The 18,491-nt window shown below is 48.4% G+C and overlaps 1 protein-coding gene across 1 annotated transcript in view; it reads right to left on the reverse strand.

Annotated features, from left to right (window-relative positions):
* CCDC50 (coiled-coil domain containing 50) overlaps positions 1-18,491 on the reverse strand; it is a 72,296-nt gene that overhangs the window by 38,336 nt on the left and 15,469 nt on the right. The window contains exons 2-4 of the mRNA XM_078666435.1: positions 11,517-11,579; positions 7,522-7,651; positions 5,322-5,412 (exon numbers count right to left, since the gene is read on the reverse strand). Coding sequence (XP_078522561.1) covers positions 5,322-5,412; positions 7,522-7,651; positions 11,517-11,579 — 284 coding nt within the window. The remainder of the gene's footprint in view (positions 1-5,321; positions 5,413-7,521; positions 7,652-11,516; positions 11,580-18,491) is intronic.

Below are 18,491 nucleotides of genomic sequence, written 5' to 3' on the forward strand. Positions count from 1 at the left end.
CTGGGGCTGCCTCAGTTATAGGTCTGGCGCCCTTTGATGTCCGGACCCTCGCTCTTGGAGGTCCGGAGGTCTGGGATGAGGGAGTCCAGACACCCAGCAGAGGGGTGGAGCCAGCGCCCGAGGAGGCTGGGGGTGATCGGCACCTGGCGGGGGAGAGCCATTGACACTTCTTACTCCCATTGACCTGCCAAGTGGTCCGTTCACCTCCTGGGTGGATGGTGGTGCCGGGATGTCGGGGCCTGGCCAGGCCCAGGGTCGGGCTGAGGCCGCGCGGCCGCGTGGTGCCGTGTCCAAGATGGCGGCTGGGCCGGGCAATGGTGCTGACGGTGGCCCGGGCCCGTGACACAGGGACATCCGGGAGCAGGCGTCCCATGGGGGACGGGTTGCGGGTTTGTTCTGTGGGTAGTACCTGGAAGGCTGGGACCCGGGCCCTGTCCTGCGGGGAGGGAGCGAGCCCTTCATGGGGCCTGTCCAACACAGCCCATGTTTTCACCCAACTATTTAGGAATACCAATGGAAGCCTCTTTCCTGAATCTGTCTTCGGACTATTTATGAATGTAGCCCTGAATTGGATTTAAGATCTAAATTCTACAATTTTGGCTACATTAAATGTTCCATCTTGTTGGGTGTCTTGCGTTGCACACAAACCAGAGTACAGGCCTGTGTCTACGTTTGATGGACATGGGTGAAAGTCTGCTGCCTCTGGCCTCGGTCTGTGAAGGAGAGAGGTGAAGGTGTGGAATCGGCTTTCGGCCTCCTCTGCTTGACCCAAAGCGCTGACCGTGTGCGTCTGCATTTAGTGGCCTCAGTCGATAACCACCAACGTAACCTGTGATCACGATGCACGGTCATACAATTTGTTTGCAATATATTATATAAGAGAATCCCAGTTCAGAGGAGCTGCAGAGCCCTTCACATTAGACATGTATTTGCAGGGGCTGCCGCTTGGATGTGTCTGTTGTACACAGAGCAGGGGTGTACAGAGACTGAACCTCAATGTTAAAGGAGGGGGATGTGCCTTTCGCTCAGTAGTGTGCAACACAGTAGGACACTGGTCGCTGTAAAATATACTTCAGACATGCTAACACTGCACTACATATGTATATGTATTTGTAGTTGAGGCAGCTAGAGATAAACTGAAATGCACAGAATCAGGCAATGCTTTGGGCAGGAACCAAAGCAGAGATTAGGACCAAGGTTTCTTGGTTCATGGACCAGAATCCTAGACATCGGTGGACAACTCGCTCCAGAGACTTTCACCAAATGGGAGGGACAGAGGAACATTATGGACATGAGGATGAGAGTGAAAGGGCGTCAACAATATTCTGGACAAGGAACCGGGTGCCAATAGGGGGAGGGCAACCAGGCGCCAAAGGGGGGGGGGGGGGGGGGTCAGGCAACCAGGCGCCTAAAAAGGTGGGGGGGGGGGGGGCAACCGGGCGCCTAAATGGGGGGGGGGGGGGTCGGGCAACCGGGCGCGTAAAGGGGCGAGTCGGGCAACCGGGTGCCTGGGGGTGGGGGGGGTTCAAGCAACTGGGCGTCTAAAGGGGTTCGGGCAACTGGGCGGCTAAAGGGGTTAGGAAAACTGGGCGCCTAAAGGGGTTAGGAAATCCGGGTGTGAATGTTAATGGGGTGGGAACTCCAGATGCTAAGCGGGAAAGGTCATTGCGGTGTCGAGGGCAGTGCTGCATAAGGGTTCAATTATGCCGAGTGGCCTCAGGGGGAGCACAGCCAGTATTTATTTATTTTATTTATTTATTGCATTTGTAAAGCGCTCTGCAACCCTACGGGCATCCTGGCGCTGTGTACATATAGCTGAAAAACGCTGTGCATCTGGGGCAGAAGGGATACCTTTCGATTCTGGATAATTAGATTTTCGGGAAGAGCCATGAGGGGCCCAAGGGGAGAGCAGCCAGTAGAGGCCCCCCCCCCCCCCAATGGAGCACAGCCAGTAGAGGAGGCCCCTATGGAGCGCAGCCAGAAGAAAGGGGGCACCAATGGAACGCAGCCAGTAGGGGGGCACCAGTGGAGAGCAGCCCGTAAAAGGGGGTCCCAAATGAAGCGCAGCCAGTAGAGGGGGGGCCCAATGGAACGGAGCCAATAGAGGGGGGGGGGCAATGGAGAACAGCCGGTAGGGGGGCCAAGAGCACAGACAGTAAAGGGGAGGCCAAGAGTGCAGACAGTAGGGGGGGGGGGGAACAAGAGCACAACCAGTAGGAGGGGCAAGAGGGAAGAACAGCCGGTTGACGGGGCCCCAGGGAAGAACAGCCAGTTGAGGGGGGGCCCCAAGAAAAAACAGCCAGTTGAGGGGGGGGGCCCCCAAGGAAAAACAGCCAGTTGAGGGGGGGCCCCCAAGGAAAAACAGCCAGTTGAGGGGGGGGCCCCCAAGGAAAAACAGCCAGTTGAGGGGGGGGGGGGCCCCCAAGGAAAAACAGCCAGTTGAGGGGGGGCCCCCCCAAGGAAAAACAGCCAGTTGAGGGGGGCCCCCCCCAAGGAAAAACAGCCAGTTGAGGGGGGCCCCCCCAAGGAAAAACAGCCAGTTGAGGGGGGCCCCCAAGGAAAAACAGCCAGTTGAGGGGGCCCCGGGGCCCCAGGGAAGAACAGCCAGTTGAAGGGGCCCCAGGGAAGAACAGCCAGTTGAAGGGGCCCCAGGGAAGAACAGCCAGTTGAGGGGGCCCCAGGGAAGAACAGGCAGTTGAAGGGGCCCGGGCCCCAGGGAAGAACAGCCAGTTGAGGGGGCCCCAAGGAAGAACAGCCAGTTGAGGGGGGCCCCAAGGAAGAACAGCCAGTTGAGGGGGCCCCCAAGGAAGAACAGCCAGTTGAGGGGGCCCCCAAGGAAGAACAGCCAGTTGAGGGGGCCCCCAAGGAAGAACAGCCAGTTGAGGGGGCCCCAAGGAAGAACAGCCAGTTGAGGGGGCCCCAAGGAAGAACAGCCAGTTGAAGGGGCCCCAGGGAAGAACAGCCAGTTGAAGGGCCCCAGGGAAGAACAGCCAGTTGAGGGGGCCCCAGGGAAGAACAGCCAGTTGAGGGGGCCCCAAGGAAGAACAGCCAGTTGAGGGGGCCCCCAAGGAAGAACAGCCAGTTGAGGGGGCCCCAAGGAAGAACAGCCAGTTGAGGGGGCCCCAAGGAAGAACAGCCAGTTGAAGGGGCCCCAGGGAAGAACAGCCAGTTGAAGGGCCCCAGGGAAGAACAGCCAGTTGAGGGGGCCCCAGGGAAGAACAGCCAGTTAAGGCGGCCCCAGGGAAGAACAGCCAACGGCTGTGCAACTATAAGGGGGCCATCAGAAGATGAACCCATGAAATGTGACTTTAGGGAGTCCAGTCCGGATGAGGGCATTCAGGGGGTGCATCCATGCTGCAATGTATCAGTGCACCAAGGGCAACCAAACTTCAAGGTCCTATCACGAGGCATGAATCAGTGGCAGGGTGTTAGCGCACCAATAGAACCATGGGTGCACCCGAAGTATGACAGGGCATCAGTGTGTGGTCAAGCAGGGGGCATCAGGGGGGGGGGGCGTCAGTGTGCGGTCAAGCAGGGGGGGCGTCAGTGTGCGGTCAAGCAGGGGGGGCGTCAGTGTGCGGTCAAGCAGGGGGGGCGTCAGTGTGCGGTCAAGCAGGGGGGGCGTCAGTGTGCGGTCAAGCAGGGGGGCATCAGTGTGCGGTCAAGCAGGGGGGGCATCAGTGTGCGGTCAAGCAGGGGGGGCATCAGTGTGCGGTCAAGCAGGGGGGGCATCAGTGTGCGGTCAAGCAGGGGGGCATCAGTGTGCGGTCAAGCAGGGGGGCATCAGTGTGCGGTCAAGCAGGGGGCATCAGTGTGCGGTCAAGCAGGGGGCATCAGTGTGCGGTCAAGCAGGGGGCATCAGTGTGTGGTCAAGCAGGGGGCATCAGTGTGTGGTCAAGCAGGGGGGCATCAGTGTGTGGTCAAGCAGGGGGGCATCAGTGTGTGGTCAAGCAGGGGGGCATCAGTGTGTGGTCAAGCAGGGGGGCATCAGTGTGTGGTCAAGCAGGGGGGCATCAGTGTGTGGTCAAGCAGGGGGGCATCAGTGTGTGGTCAAGCAGGGGGCATCAGTGTGTGGTCAAGCAGGGGGCATCAGTGTGTGGTCAAGCAGGGGGGCATCAGTGTGTGGTCAAGCAGGGGGGCATCAGTGTGTGGTCAAGCAGGGGGCATCAGTGTGTGGTCAAGCAGGGGGGCATCAGTGTGTGGTCAAGCAGGGGGGCATCAGTGTGTGGTCAAGCAGGGGGGCATCAGTGTGTGGTCAAGCAGGGGGGCATCAGTGTGTGGTCAAGCAGGGGGGCATCAGTGTGTGGTCAAGCAGGGGGGCATCAGTGTGTGGTCAAGCAGGGGGCATCAGTGTGTGGTCAAGCAGGGGGCATCAGTGTGTGGTCAAGCAGGGGGGCATCAGTGTGTGGTCAAGCAGGGGGGCATCAGTGGGCTGCAAAGCAGAAGGGAACTGGTGCGCCAAGCACATCGGGGCGCAGGTTCTGCAATATGGTGAAGCGCTTTGCTGGGTTCCGGGGACCTCTGGTGAAACGGTGAGGGCACTCGGTGCCTGACCTGGAAGAGCATGCCTCGAGTCCTGCAGCTGTATGTTCACGTTCTTCTGTGGAGCTATGAAGCACGTCACTCGCTTACATCAGCATCTCACCTAATCTGCAGCAACTTTAGGCCTCATATTTTTATTGTTGCGCAAAGTGAAACACGCTATTTGCAAGAACAATCTCAGATATTTTTACTGTGACTCATGAAGGCTTTCCTTCCTCACAAAAGGCTGCAGACATGCTACTGCTGTTCCTCTGACCTCAGCAAGGGGTGGAAACTGGCAGCTGAGAGGAGGAAAGGAAAGAAAAGCACAGGAAAGGGATGAGGTCAGCAGAGGGATGGGGGCAGCTCTGGACAGGCTGATAACTGGCCCTGGAGGAAAGGAGGAGACCTCTGCTAATAAAGAGCCGGGGGCAGCTGAGACAGCAGAGCCATGGGGGAGGCTTGGACCCGGCCTATGCACCAACAAGCACTGGCAATGCCAATAGGCAGTTCTGAAAAATGGAAGTGTCTCTTCAGGCAGGGATAGTTTTATGTACTACATTAGACATACATGCCTTACGTCACTCACTGTTCATGCACCCGTTACTCTATAGTATTTCGAATTCTTATGACATATACAGATTATTAAATTATTATTATTGTGGCCGACTGTTTACTCCAGTTTATATCCTTGAGCCTCACTCTGCTACAAGTGTTTGAACAGCCAACATTTAATCATTGCATCTCTGGTAAAATTCCTAATCTACGTATACTCTTGAATCCCGCGAATCTTGGCCCACCTCGTCTTTTTCCTCCTGTCGCCGCCTTCGGTCTGCTTCGATCGCCAGCTTCTCCTGGATTTCCTGAGCAATCTCACAGTCCTGGCGCTCCCTGTAGCACAGAAAAGGAATGGCCATTAAAGCAATATTTTGGGATCAGGCTCATCAACGCCCAATTACAGAAGCACACAAGAACAACAACAACACACGCAAACCAGTTCCAACTACTTTGTTTCTACAGCCTGTAAAGGGGCAAGCTCTGGGTACCATCTGATGCACAAGGCGTTGACTGGCCACGGTAGCAACAGAAGTTGTGTATGACTGAATACGCCAAGACCATATGGGTGCAGAAAGAGAGCCTAATAGCAGTCAGGGCCAAGAGGGAAAGTGTGGAGGGGGCAGAAGGTGAGGAGGGGGCAGTAGGAGAGAAGGGGCAGAAGGAGAGGCGTGCTCCACATAGGTGCCAACCGATGGGCACCATTGTAGACTTCACATGGGATAAGATAACCAGATGTCTCAGCGCCTTGAGACCCTCAACGTGCGATTCCCTGTGCTTTTTTTAAAATCCTGATCGATTATGCGGAACTAGCAATGGTGGTCTACGAGAGATTTTTCTTGATGAGTGCCCGACCACCTTCGTGATCTGGAGCTTGTATTTCACACTAGAAAGGTGATAGGACATGGGTAGATGGGAAACAAATCTGAGGATTAGGAGGGCACATGAAAAAAAAAAAAAAAACAATCAGGAAGGGCTGTCGCAGGTGAATGGAGCAACAAAAGCGGCAACACAGATGATAGAGCAACATTGTGGGATCCCCATTCAAATTTAACCTATAACAAAAACAATGCGAACGTGAATACTAAGTTGTTGGGAAAAGAAGAAAAGCAGTTTCAGAAGCCACAATATATGGTATATATATGGGTCAATTTGAGAATAATTTCGACATTGACAATTTTTGTTGTGTTCAGTGAAAGCCACTGTGACTAGAGATAGAACAAGTGTAATGGTTATACAAAAAGAACGGATAATCAAATGTACACGTAAGGACCAGGACTGGAGTTCTCAATGCTAGCATATGGTAAAGACACCAGATGCACATCAAGGGTTAGTGGGTGTGAAATACATATTCTTCATACATTGTGTACAGTTTCACTACTGTAGTTCTTCTAAACTTGATTTAACATTTCTTTAAAATGTGATTCTGAACAACACGTATCCATGGAGTTCCATAAGTCAGGCACTGAGCCTGGTGCAGCTCTATCAAGAAGGAGCAGCTATGGCCCAAGCAGGAGGAAGTACAGCATAGCAGCCATCATGGAATAATGGGGTATTCACCGCTTAATAAAAGTCCCATGCAAGAGAAGGCTGATCAGGGAGGGCCTGCAGGAGAACACCCTGGGAAAACGAAGTTGGAGACCTTAACAATAGCTAAATGACAAACATGCTGGCGCCCCAGTCTAGCTGGGATCAGACCGTCACAGGTAAACATGGGGTACAATGTGTTTTGTTTAACTCGCTGGACTGGAGGTCGGTTTAGGTTGGAGTATATTGAAGAGGGATAGAAATGTATATTATTTTGTTTTATTAAAGGATTTACCAACACTAGGAATTTCAGGTTGACAAACTAGTCCTAATATCTTACCCACCTCCCCCCGCCTCACACACCGCTCTCACTGCCTGAACAGGAGTGGTAATCCAGAGCATTATAAGATGCTTTCATACATGATTTACCATACATTAAACTGAGGATTTTTGACGCCAGTCATTAGGAGTGGTTTAATACGGTTACGTCTGGGATACCCTGGGGTTCAATAATTCAACTTCGTATTGTAACTTTAACTACACTAAAGACTAAATGTCAGGAGATGTAATGAAACTCAAAAAACAAACATTTCCACCTCAAGTCACATTAGAAGTGAATCCAAAGTGCAACACAAAATGCTGACAGGCTCCCGGCGTAGCACCACACTCAAGAACAGCAAAGAGGAGGCAAGATGTACGAGGCACTCTCGTATTCTTTAAGGTACCATCTTCAAGATAAAAAGTAGCCATGCATTGCCTCTATTCTGCAACAAGACGTACTACGAGTAAACACGGAACAGTCCTACGGTGAGTAAAAGATGGAGAGCCATCAAAGGCCGTCTTCAATATTTAAATGCAATAATCTGCATTTATGAACCTCCACAAGCCCCTTCACCCTTACTCATCGCAAGCACTTACAGGTCCTTGTGAAGTTTCTTCAACCGCTCTTGTGCGCGCAGGTCTTCTTCCTCTTGTAGCTGCTTGGCCACAACCAAGTCATGCTGCACCAGGCGTGTCCGCTGAATATTGGTCGCCAAGTGATGCTCAACTAGAAACAAATGAAAACGAAATATATTTCAAAACAAAGAAAACCAGGTAAAGTCATCGACAAGAATCATCTTCATCGATTGAAGGGATCAATTGATTCTTCGCTTCTACAAACGTGCCACTGGGAAACCAGCGATTCACTTTCAGAAAATAAAACAGGTGACGGAGCGGAGAGACTCCAACACTACTAAACCTATGGCCCAGTAACCACTGGAGAGTAACGTGGCTTTTACCAACGTTTGGAAGTCAGAGCTGGTCCATCATCAGCAGGAGGAGTCCCTGCCTCCCAGGGGCAGCCAGGACCATGAAGTAAGAAGCATTGATGTTGGTTGGACAAAGACTTAACAGGAAGCAGGCTGGCCTCTATAATCGAGGGTTTACCTAACATGGAACGTGTGGCAGATTAGAGACTAACACAAAAGGGAATTGTGCAAAAATACGCCACGTGTTGTGCAGCATAAATAAAAAAAAAAATCCACATACAAAACATGAGCTTTCAAGCAGGTTTTGCACCTGCTCCATGCAGGCAAAGGAAGACAAGCTTCCACACCTCGACTATCCTCGTGAAGAAATGAGGAATGTCCAGTAGATTGCTGAGAAGTGACCAGGAACTACAAGTAGGGGAGTCATGAGTTCAAAGGTCAGCGTCTTCTACTAAACAACATCACCCTGCAGAACTAGGCACCATGGACAACGGGTAGCGGCATGATGGACAGCAACTTAGCTCCTTAATTGTTACACGCTTGAGGTGGGAAAACAAACCATCCAGCTTGGGCAACAGGAGGCATACTCTGCTTTGCAGTCTTCACTTCGAAACAGAAAAAAGATTGCAAAATAAGTCTGCCAGTGAAGTATGAAATAAACGTTTCAGCCTTTCCAGAGTCGCCTTTGACCTTCGTTGGACACCAGGATCATGGTAAGACTCCTGGGCCTGGCTCAAAAGGACTATTCGAGGGGCCACTTGCCAAGTATGAGGCCCAGATAAAGCAAGCCAGACCAACGTAGTCATATCGGGTGAGACCACAAAGCAAGCGTTTACCTTTAAACTAACCAACAAATGAGCCATGTGGTGCACTGGACCTTCTGCCTCTGGATAATCTTGCCCAGTCTTAATTCGGGCAGAACTAGAATCTGAAAAAACTGCAGTGAGCGATCACCAACCTTGCGACAACTACTTTACTTTGCAGCCTTCGCCAGTGGGAGGACAGCACTGTTCACATACAAACTGGCCAAGGGAACAACTGTTTACCAGCAATAAAGCTGAGCAAAACAAACAGACGTAGAAGCAAATCTCAAAAGGGCATGTCTTATAGCATGAAATCCAGTAATCCGTTGACCCCAGGCTCGAGGAAGCAGAATGAATAGAACATGGCCTTTGGTGGGAGTCATACCAGGTGCATGCGTTAATGTGAAGAATGCTCTTAAAAACATAAGACGTAAGACTGGGCACCAGGAGGAAGGGGTGAAATGGCATTGGGCGACGCGGGTGTCCATTGATTTTCAGTCTCTGGTCTTCAGTGCTGCAAGACTTCAATGACTGACACAAACTGAGCTGTCTGGCAGTCAGAGAAGGCTCCATTGCACTGCAGAAGTTCTGGGCCAGAGACCTCCTTTCCGCAGTTTCCACAAAGCTTTAGACGGACACGCCTAGTTGAAAGCCCAAACCTATAGGAAAAAATAAACTGCCAGGGTAGTTAAAATGCTGTCAACGCAAACCAATAAGAGGGGTATGCAAAGAACTATCCAATCAGGTCAAAGTTTTAAATGGAACAAAACCTGATGCTTGTGACATGCAATACATTTTCCTTTAAACTCAAACATTTTAACAGGCATTTTCCTTGATCATTAAGGTCTGTAAAGGTTGTAAAACGACAGATAGCTCTGCAGATGGCATGACGGGCCTTGTACTGGAGGGCACCAGGTTGTGGCAACAACCCCCACAGTGGAGACCGCCAAGTACCCACCGACTGCTGTTCTCTCTCTAACACAGCACGAGGCCGGCAGTCAAACATTGTAGGGTATTATCAGGAAACTGCAGTTTAGATTATGGAAAGAATGGATTATACAAGATCCTCAAAAACACAATTATCTGGAAGGCCTGTTGCAGGATATAACAAATAACCAATTAAATGTTTTCCTTGTTCTACTCCTCACCCCGGTCACAAAGCAATATTGTAGAGATGAGCTGATGTTCATAGAGAGAATGCCAACACATGGCCCATGCCACTTTCTCCAAAGCTCCACCCACCTGGGATGAGAAGGGGACTCCCCATTGAATGTTGATCACATCATAAGTAACCTGCAGATGTGCACCACACAGGCCAACCTGCATCTACTCCGGCCAACAGGCCTCTCCACCAGCCAACACGCCTCTCCACCGGCCAACACGCCTCTCCACCGGCCAACACGCCTCTCCACCGGCCAACACGCCTCTCCACCGGTGGCGTCAAAACACTACACTTTGCTTCAGAGGGCATCACAGAACACAGACATTTAATTATTCATTTGAAGGGGACACTATGTGGCCACTCAAACTATAAAAGCAAAAGTAACTCAAGTAGTGCACGGTTTGTGGTGACTCAGATGTGCTGCCAGCAATGTGAAGTGAAGCACCCCCCCCTACCTGGAAGAGACACAAAGTAGGTGGATTTTGTTCAGAGGTGGAGGGCGGTGCCTGGGCCAGCCGGGGAGAGCCGGCTGAACAAAGGTAGCACATATCAAACCTCCCAATCAGCAAATAGTTAACATAACAAATATAACATATAGTCAACTGCCATTCTGCAATAGCTAAAAAAAATTAACTATATATTTTTTTAACAGTTTTCCTCCCTTCACACTTCTAACATGCCTTTCTGTTTTGCATGTGCTTCTAAATAACTTACACTTTTTAGCCCTTGTACTGTCAAATAAAGGATTATTCTTGAATGTAGAGCTCCTAAATTCGTCCTGGTACAGAGCTATGCAAGAATGTGAAATACATAAAACCTTTCTTGGCTATATTTCTGGATTCCCAAAGAAAGATCTGACAATCAGGGTCACGAGAGGTATTTGGCAGAGCACAACTAAATTATACAACAGAGATGACTAAATTATGCGGCATGAAAAAAAATCAGTTTGGGTGAAGCCATACACCCTGCTCTGTGGAAGTTTTATTTCACTTTTCCATCAGTTTAACACACATTGAAACAATCTGCGTTGAGCTTCACCCCATTACTACAAGTTTAATAACAAACCGCAATTGGTTACTAGATGGGGGCCGAATCAACTTTGCGTAGGGTGTGCGCCACCCTGTTTCGGGTCTTTTTAATCAATTTTTTTTAAAAAGTAAATGTTTTTATTTGAAAAATGCAAATTATGGAGCAAATGGTGGCAAGTGTAGTAAATCCTTAAATATAAGGAAGACTCTGTTGCCACAAAAATGAGGTATGCCATTGGCCCCGGGAATGGATGCGGTGGTGTGTCGGACGATGCAGTTTTGCCGGGCACATCTAGCGCGGTCCACCCTCTGAAGAACCTGCTTCTGCTCCAGCTGCTGGGCATAGGGTCAGATTTGATGATTAAGCAGTGGAATGACAATTTTTTTTCTCTATTTTTGAAGGGTTACTAAGGCTACACTATAAAATCCTGTATTTAGTAACTAAAAACAAACTAAGACATAATGAGTGAAACAAAGATGAAAGACATTTGCGCGAGTGCGCATGTACATACGCGCCACATTTAGCTCTTTGAATGTCGTCACTGCCTACACTGCGGAGCAGCCACATCATTTGAAAGGTGTGCAGACAGATTTCCACGCCAGTGTTTGCCCAAAACAGAGGTGCCAGGCCACACCCAAAATAAGCCAGTCACGTGACGCAGGTACTCACTTTCCTGCTCCTGTAGATTGTGCGCCAAGCTGTGGTCCTCCAAGACAGCGAAGTCCCGGCAAACTGCAGAGGAAACAACAAGAGGATGTTTGTAAGAACAAGTCATCTTTGATAGTGCAGAGCATCAGTGACACAAACCTCTCCTGCCTACACAAATGTGCCTACTCTTACTGTAAAGGGCAAGTAGGTGGATCATAAAGGTTCCCTTCCCTGTCTTCCGTTTTTGCTGATTTTAACATATAAATACAGACAGAAAACCATGCATTTTCTTGTTTGTATTTATTTTTAAATGTGGATAAAAATGGAAATGTGGTTGTTTTTTGAGTGATTCTAAACGCTCTTTGCCATGACTGCCAGGCCAGCAGCTGTGTGGATTGATGGGAAAGGGGGTTAACAAAAGAAAGGGATTTTATAAAGAGGTTTTAACAGCACTAGATATGCACATGGCTGATACTAAAGTTTGCATATTTTGATATAAGTGCAATGATTTACCATCTTCTGGTGTTCACATTACTAACACCTGGCAGGCATGCAAGCAGGAGTGCAGATTTGTCGGTTAAATAAATGTGGAAATAACTGTTTCAGCTTCATTTTTTTTTATATAAAACCCCAAATAAATAGGGATAAATACAGATACAAATTGTACAACATAAATATTGATAAATACAGACAAATGTTAAAAAATAAATACCATAAAACTGCAAGTCCTAATCATAACCCAAAGAGCTGGAAAAATTACAAATCGCTGTTCAGTTTCACTTGCGCAGACCTTTGTCAAATGTTAAAAACTTTAGAAAGTGCATTATATTTAGACTTCTGGAAGATATGATTAACTGAACCTTGAGTATAAAGTTATAAGCAAAAAGTAAAAAAGTGTATGTATGTCACTGGGACTTCAACTGCCCCCCCCCCCCCCCCCACCCCCTTCAGCTGTGTCGGCAGCACAGCTCGAGTGCTCCGCGCTGGGGCAGAGATATCCCATTACAAGGGGAGGGTTGTATTTGAAACAGGTATACATTCTGGTGCAATCTCGTTGGTAGCTGAAATAGGAGTATGATGATAACGCGAACGCCAAGAGAATAACAAGCCATGGAACTGTAACGAATTTGGATAGAGGCTACAGTGCAACGTTTAGGTCTTGCCTCTGCGACAGCTTCAGCGGTCTTGCTCCGCTGCTGTTTGTCCAAAAAAATGAATGCATAATATATACAAAGAAGGAGGGTCTTTTGGTTAGCAGGCTTGATCAACTGGTCAGTTAAAGCAGAATTCACTTTGTTGCAGAACGCATGGGTCATAGTGGCGTAGCAATATCCCCCGCAGCACGCAGGGTCCCAAACTCCAGGCCCACCACCCCCTCCAAGTTCCTTGGGAAGGGGGTCCCCTCAAGGTTCGCTACACCACTGATGGACCACCAAGACATCCCACTGCGGCCATTGGCTCTCCTCGCTCTGAGTCACTGCACAAAGCCGTTGCACATTGTTGACATCCACTGACAAATAGTTCCTTTCCCTTCAGTGTCAAAGCTGGTTCAAAGTGTGCTGAACGTATTGAGTTTACCATTAAACACAGGATATTTATTTTGCCGGCACTTTGGCTACCCAGCTTCAGGGGATTTATTTTCCAAACGCTGCTATAAAGTTTTTAAGTGGCACTGTAGCTGCCTGCTGTGCGAGCTCTTGGCTAGGTGTGGTGTTTTCATGTCGCGGAAACAACCAATAACACAAAAAAGCGCACGGAGGAGCTGGGAGGCTTGTTGTTTTAAAAAATAACTAGCTAAACAGTCATCACTGAATGTGTTTTTTCTTTTTTTTTTTTTAATTAAATATAACAATCGTATTGCATACATATTACAACAATGTTGAGGTTTGCCATATTTTCAAATATTCTTTTTTCTGGCACATGCTTGCAAAAAGTCTTTAGGAGGAGTTCATGAGGGGCACTGACGTCATCTGGAATGCTAAACGTTGATACACAAATAAGAGAGTAGGGAGCCAAATATATTAAGAAAAGTGAACAGGTGGCAGCTCAATAAATAACTAGATAAACTAGGAAGGCAAGTTGACCCAAAACAGACTATTGTGATTCTAAGGTGGTGAAAGCTGATTGGTGGAGGATACAAGCACCCCACCAACCCCAGGCGGTCAGAGAGTGGAGCAGGAAGGGGAAGCAGACAAGTGCTGCCGGAGCAACTAGTAGGTGGTCAGAATAAAAAAAGTTAAAGATGCCAGAAAACAAGACGGTCAAACGTGTGTGTGTGCTCCATACAGAAAAACAATGGAGAACTAGAGCTTAGAGAAGAAGAAAATAAAAGTGAAACAAGCATTGGCATTGCCAATAGGTCTCGCATTTGTGGGACCTTGTAAGTATTTAGTTTTGCAGCACAATATCCTTGTTGCATAATCGGATATTGTGCTGCAAAACTAAATACTTATAAGGTCCCACAAGCGAGACCTATTGGCAATGCCAATGCTTGTTCTCTTTCTCTCCCCCTCCCATCCGCCCCCCTCCCCTCAGCTCTCCCTCCCCTCTCTGTAGGACACAGTAATGGATTAATAAATATATGTGTGGCTTTATTTGCGCTCGGTGATTAGCCAGAAAACTAGCTAACATGATTTATTGGTATTTAGAAACTTTCCATGCCTTTCGGTACTCTGTGCAACACACACCGGCGCATACCGCTCATTCGCAAACACAGGCTATAAAAAGTTAAATAAATAAAAAAAAAACACCGCAGATAGGGACACACATGCGTACACACACACTGATAAACTGACAGGCACAGGACCGCACACACACCTGACCACACAGAAATTCCGCAAACACAAAGTTTGCACTTGTGACCCAAACGAACAAACAGAAACGCTTTAATGTCTGCCTTAATAAATAAACAATTGCGCAGTAGTTTGAACGCTTTCAGTGGTAATGAGAGAAAGCCCATGTCAGACTTGAAATGAAGGCACACGCCACATGTGAGGCTTGACATGAAGACCATGCGTCACTTGTAGGCACGCACACGTGAAAATCTATATAACATGCCACCTGCGTCGGTTACTGTTAAACATTCAGCATGGTGACGTGTCTTCGCAAAGAGAAGTGTTCTCATGTCTCGCCCCTACGTCTCGTTGGTCACAAGATACACGACAGTCTTACACGCAGCACACCCACCTGTGGGATTTTTCTGTAATGTGAAATGCCGTAACCAGCAAAGATTTCCTCTTGCAAAAACGTTGTGTAAAATAGAATTAGCGATTTTAACACAGGTTTCCTATAAAAAAAAAAAAAGGAGCGAGTTTATATGATATATGTCCCAAAAATTGAGTCAATTCTAGTCATGTTTTACGGCGATTCCAGTATTAAGCTGTGCGTATGTCCAGTCTTTAAAAAGTGCGCCATAGTTTGAAAGATTCACCAGTGAAGTGCTCGCTTCTAAGGTCGAGCGTGATATGCAGTTCCTAGGGTCGACATGACATTTTAGCCTACGGAGACCGAAAAAGGGAGTACAATTTACTTGAGAGGTAACAACAGTAATCGTGTACAAACGCTGTTCTGTGTGAAGCGTTTTGTTCTACGTCTCCATTGTTTTATCTACTCTACCCGTTAGAGCTGTAAAAAGAGGCTGTTGTAGGAAAGGGGGACGAATGGGTTGTCTAAATGACAAAAAGAAAATGGTAGCCATCGCCTACCAGAAAAAGACATGCGATGTTTGCAAACAGCAAATGGTGGGGGCCTGAAGGAGGAGGGGGTGCGAGGGATGGGGGAAGCTGGCTGGGGAGAGAATGCAGAGCGCACGCTGGGCGAAGCCCTTTGATGTGCTGTGAGGGCCGGGAATGAATGATTAGGGGAGGAGAAGCGGGAAAGTGAAAGTACGGCCGGCCTGCGGCCGGCCATGAATAATTATGGGAGGAGAAGCCCTGGCCGTGAATGCGCGTGCATGTTGCTCACGTGGTTCACATGAACGGCAAGAAAACGCCATGAAAACGCCAGCAAAAAGCTGGTGGTTTCATGATGTTTTCGCCGCTTGAATTCTCGCTCCGCTCGATGCGCATCGATAGGTCGCGAGACCTAAAAATAAGCAGCAGATCAGAAGGGGAGGGGGGCAGACAGCGACGAAAAAAATATTGCAAAAAACAGGATAAGGGATGAAAGAACACAGAATGGGGACTACACCTGAATTGGGCAATGGGTCACATTGTCTGTAGCCAAACTGACACTACCAAGGTCATGGCATGGGTGTGACATGATGGCATGATGGCAGAATGATCGCTGTCACCAAACACTAGAACTCACTATATCACACATGGTCCAGTGTTACATCTTTGCCCTATTGTCTTAGGGAGCATTTTCTCCACACCGGTCATATGTATTTCACTGCAAGAAATTGCACACATGGATGGAAAGAATCTCCCAGCCAGCTCTATGGGCTTCCTATTACTAACTTTGTCACCTTAAGCACCTTGTGTTACACAAATAGGAGCACGGCTTCTGAGTCACTGTTCCTGTGGAGAGATGAGGAGCTCTGATGCTCAAGTGCCTTATGCAGCAAATTCTCAATTGAAAAGAGATTGCTTGGGTGACCTTTCCAGCTTCACCTTGTAAGCGGCGCGTTACAGCGCCTCTGGCAAGCTGTGATAAGTGGCGGATTGTGAGTGAGTAATGGCTGGGATGTGTTGTTTGTACCCGTCTTCACAGACATGCCAAACTCATCTGTTCCCATCAATGCATCAAGCGACAGGAGCTGTCACTCCTGCCTCAGACTCATGAAATATAAACTGTCAGGAAGGCCGGGCCAAATCTCATCTCATCTCGGCGAGCTCTGCCGGGCTCACAAATCAAGAGTGATTCGCAAAGTGCCCGTGCGCATGATAAAATACAAGGTTATACTCCAGGAGAATAATTATACCTTTGTTCCATCTCATTACACCATTGCCCATGCTCGATCAGGTTGGGCGAGCATTGCCGCCAACCAAGCACAATTTGTACCACTTTGGCCGCCATAAGTGTGGCAGGGTATGCTCAGACGTGAGTCCCTTGCTCACTTTGCCACTGGATTCAAGCAAGCCGGGCTGAAGACGGCTGGAATGCCGGAAACCGGTCCTAGGAAGCTTGTTTCCGGTCCAGGGAAGGCATGGCTTGGCAGTTCGGGCTGGATTGTTCCAATGAGGCACAGGGTCAGACTGATTTGCATATGGCCATGTCTGAACTGGGGTGGCAGAGTGGGCTAAAGAACGGTGATGGATTAAACCCAGATCCTTTGACTGGGTGTGAGTGTTTGATTGATTCAGATGCTCCATCCATCACCACCCCCTTTTGTACCAACCAGGCACAATGAGCATCCGAGGAAGGTTGATGGCTGGATAAGCCAAAAATAGCCAGGTGCCATTCTAAGACCTCCTAGGCCAAGTGGTCAAATAGTAATGAGCAGAGTTCACAGTTCTAGTGCCTTCTTCATAATCATAAACAGAAGGCACAGAGGGAAAATTGAATACAATGCGTCATCAAAAACAGAGATATAAAAACCATACACTGAATTTGTGCCAATCACTGGGATCAGTTTGCGCACATTCAGACAACTTTGCCCACATTAAACAACACTACAAGCAAATTGGTTAAAATGTTGGGTTTTCAAATGAAAACGGTCAACTCACTTCTATAAGTGCATACCAGCTACAAATGTGAAAGGTACACAGTGTGCACGCCATAGGAAAAACACAGAATGACTTAGTTAAGTTTCTCCTGAGGAGGGAACATCAGCGCAACAGCTCTGAATAAGGGTAGGTTGGAGTCTAATGGGGCCAACCCAATGACTGACGCACCTGCCTATCTGTCTGACAACGCGTCCTCAGTTAGGTCTTCGACGCCGGCAGCCAGACCGCGGATGAAGAAGTGCAAAATGAAACTAACAAGGCAACATACCTTCTCCATCTATGAACCGAGGATCTGGAAAGGCATAACTTCACCCTCAGCACAGCTCCAAACGGCTATAATTTAGGAAAAAACTAACAACTCTTCAAAAAACACTACACCAACAGGAACTAACAGTCTAGTCTGCTTTTACCCTTACCAGCTACCCACTCCAGTCACAAGTTCACAATGTCTTTGGCTTCACTCTGCAGACCACCAGATACCTTGCGGGCCACAGAGAAGCACATTGAAAAGAGCACAGACGATGAATATGAAGGAAACCGATGGACACAGACAGCCACGACAGTGGTACAAAGCACTTAGGAACCAAGACCAAGTCTAAGTCTAGAGAGAAGGCAAACCATCAAAGAACTTTTCAAGAGAAGGCACCAACTGGGTGATGCAAGCTGTGCAAGAATAATGTCCTCTTTGTTTAGGTGTATGATGAAGAGTTAAATAATTCAAAAGTAGAGAAAGACAATGATATTATTTGATTTCATCTCAGCTTCTCTTACAACAGCGGACCTGTTCCACTGCTGCCACCGCCTCTGATCATCAAAGGACAGTGATTCCTTGAGGAACAAGTGTGTCCAGACTTGCCAACCATGAGTCATTCAGCGACTTCACTGGGAGAGAACCACATCTATGGTTTGGTTCTAGGAAGTCTAACTGGCGGCTCTCTTTTAATCATCAACCTCTGCATTTCCAAGAACTATATCCGGGATTAAAAAAACAAACAAGATCTCCTGCCCTTCCTCTCGGGCCAACGTGTCACTTTGGAATCAAATGTTGACACCATCTGGATGCAGACAAGTCACTGAAGAACCAACCTGGTGTTATAAATGCGATTGTAAGAAATATACTTGCTCAAGCAAGTTCTCCTTTGGGTTTTAGAAAACACCGGGGCAGTATAGTGGGGCAACTGTGAATGTGCAACTTGATCACTGCACTGCCCACCATTCGGCCCACCTTCTCTGGGGTCTTCAAGAGTTACTGAAAGCCACTTGCCTGGAGTCAGGCTGAAGAGGATCAGTTCTGTCTCCTCCCCACCATAGAGCTCGTTGATGGCTTTTG

This window comes from Lissotriton helveticus, chromosome 11 (assembly GCF_964261635.1).
Source record: "Lissotriton helveticus chromosome 11, aLisHel1.1, whole genome shotgun sequence".
NCBI lineage: Eukaryota > Metazoa > Chordata > Amphibia > Caudata > Salamandridae > Lissotriton > Lissotriton helveticus.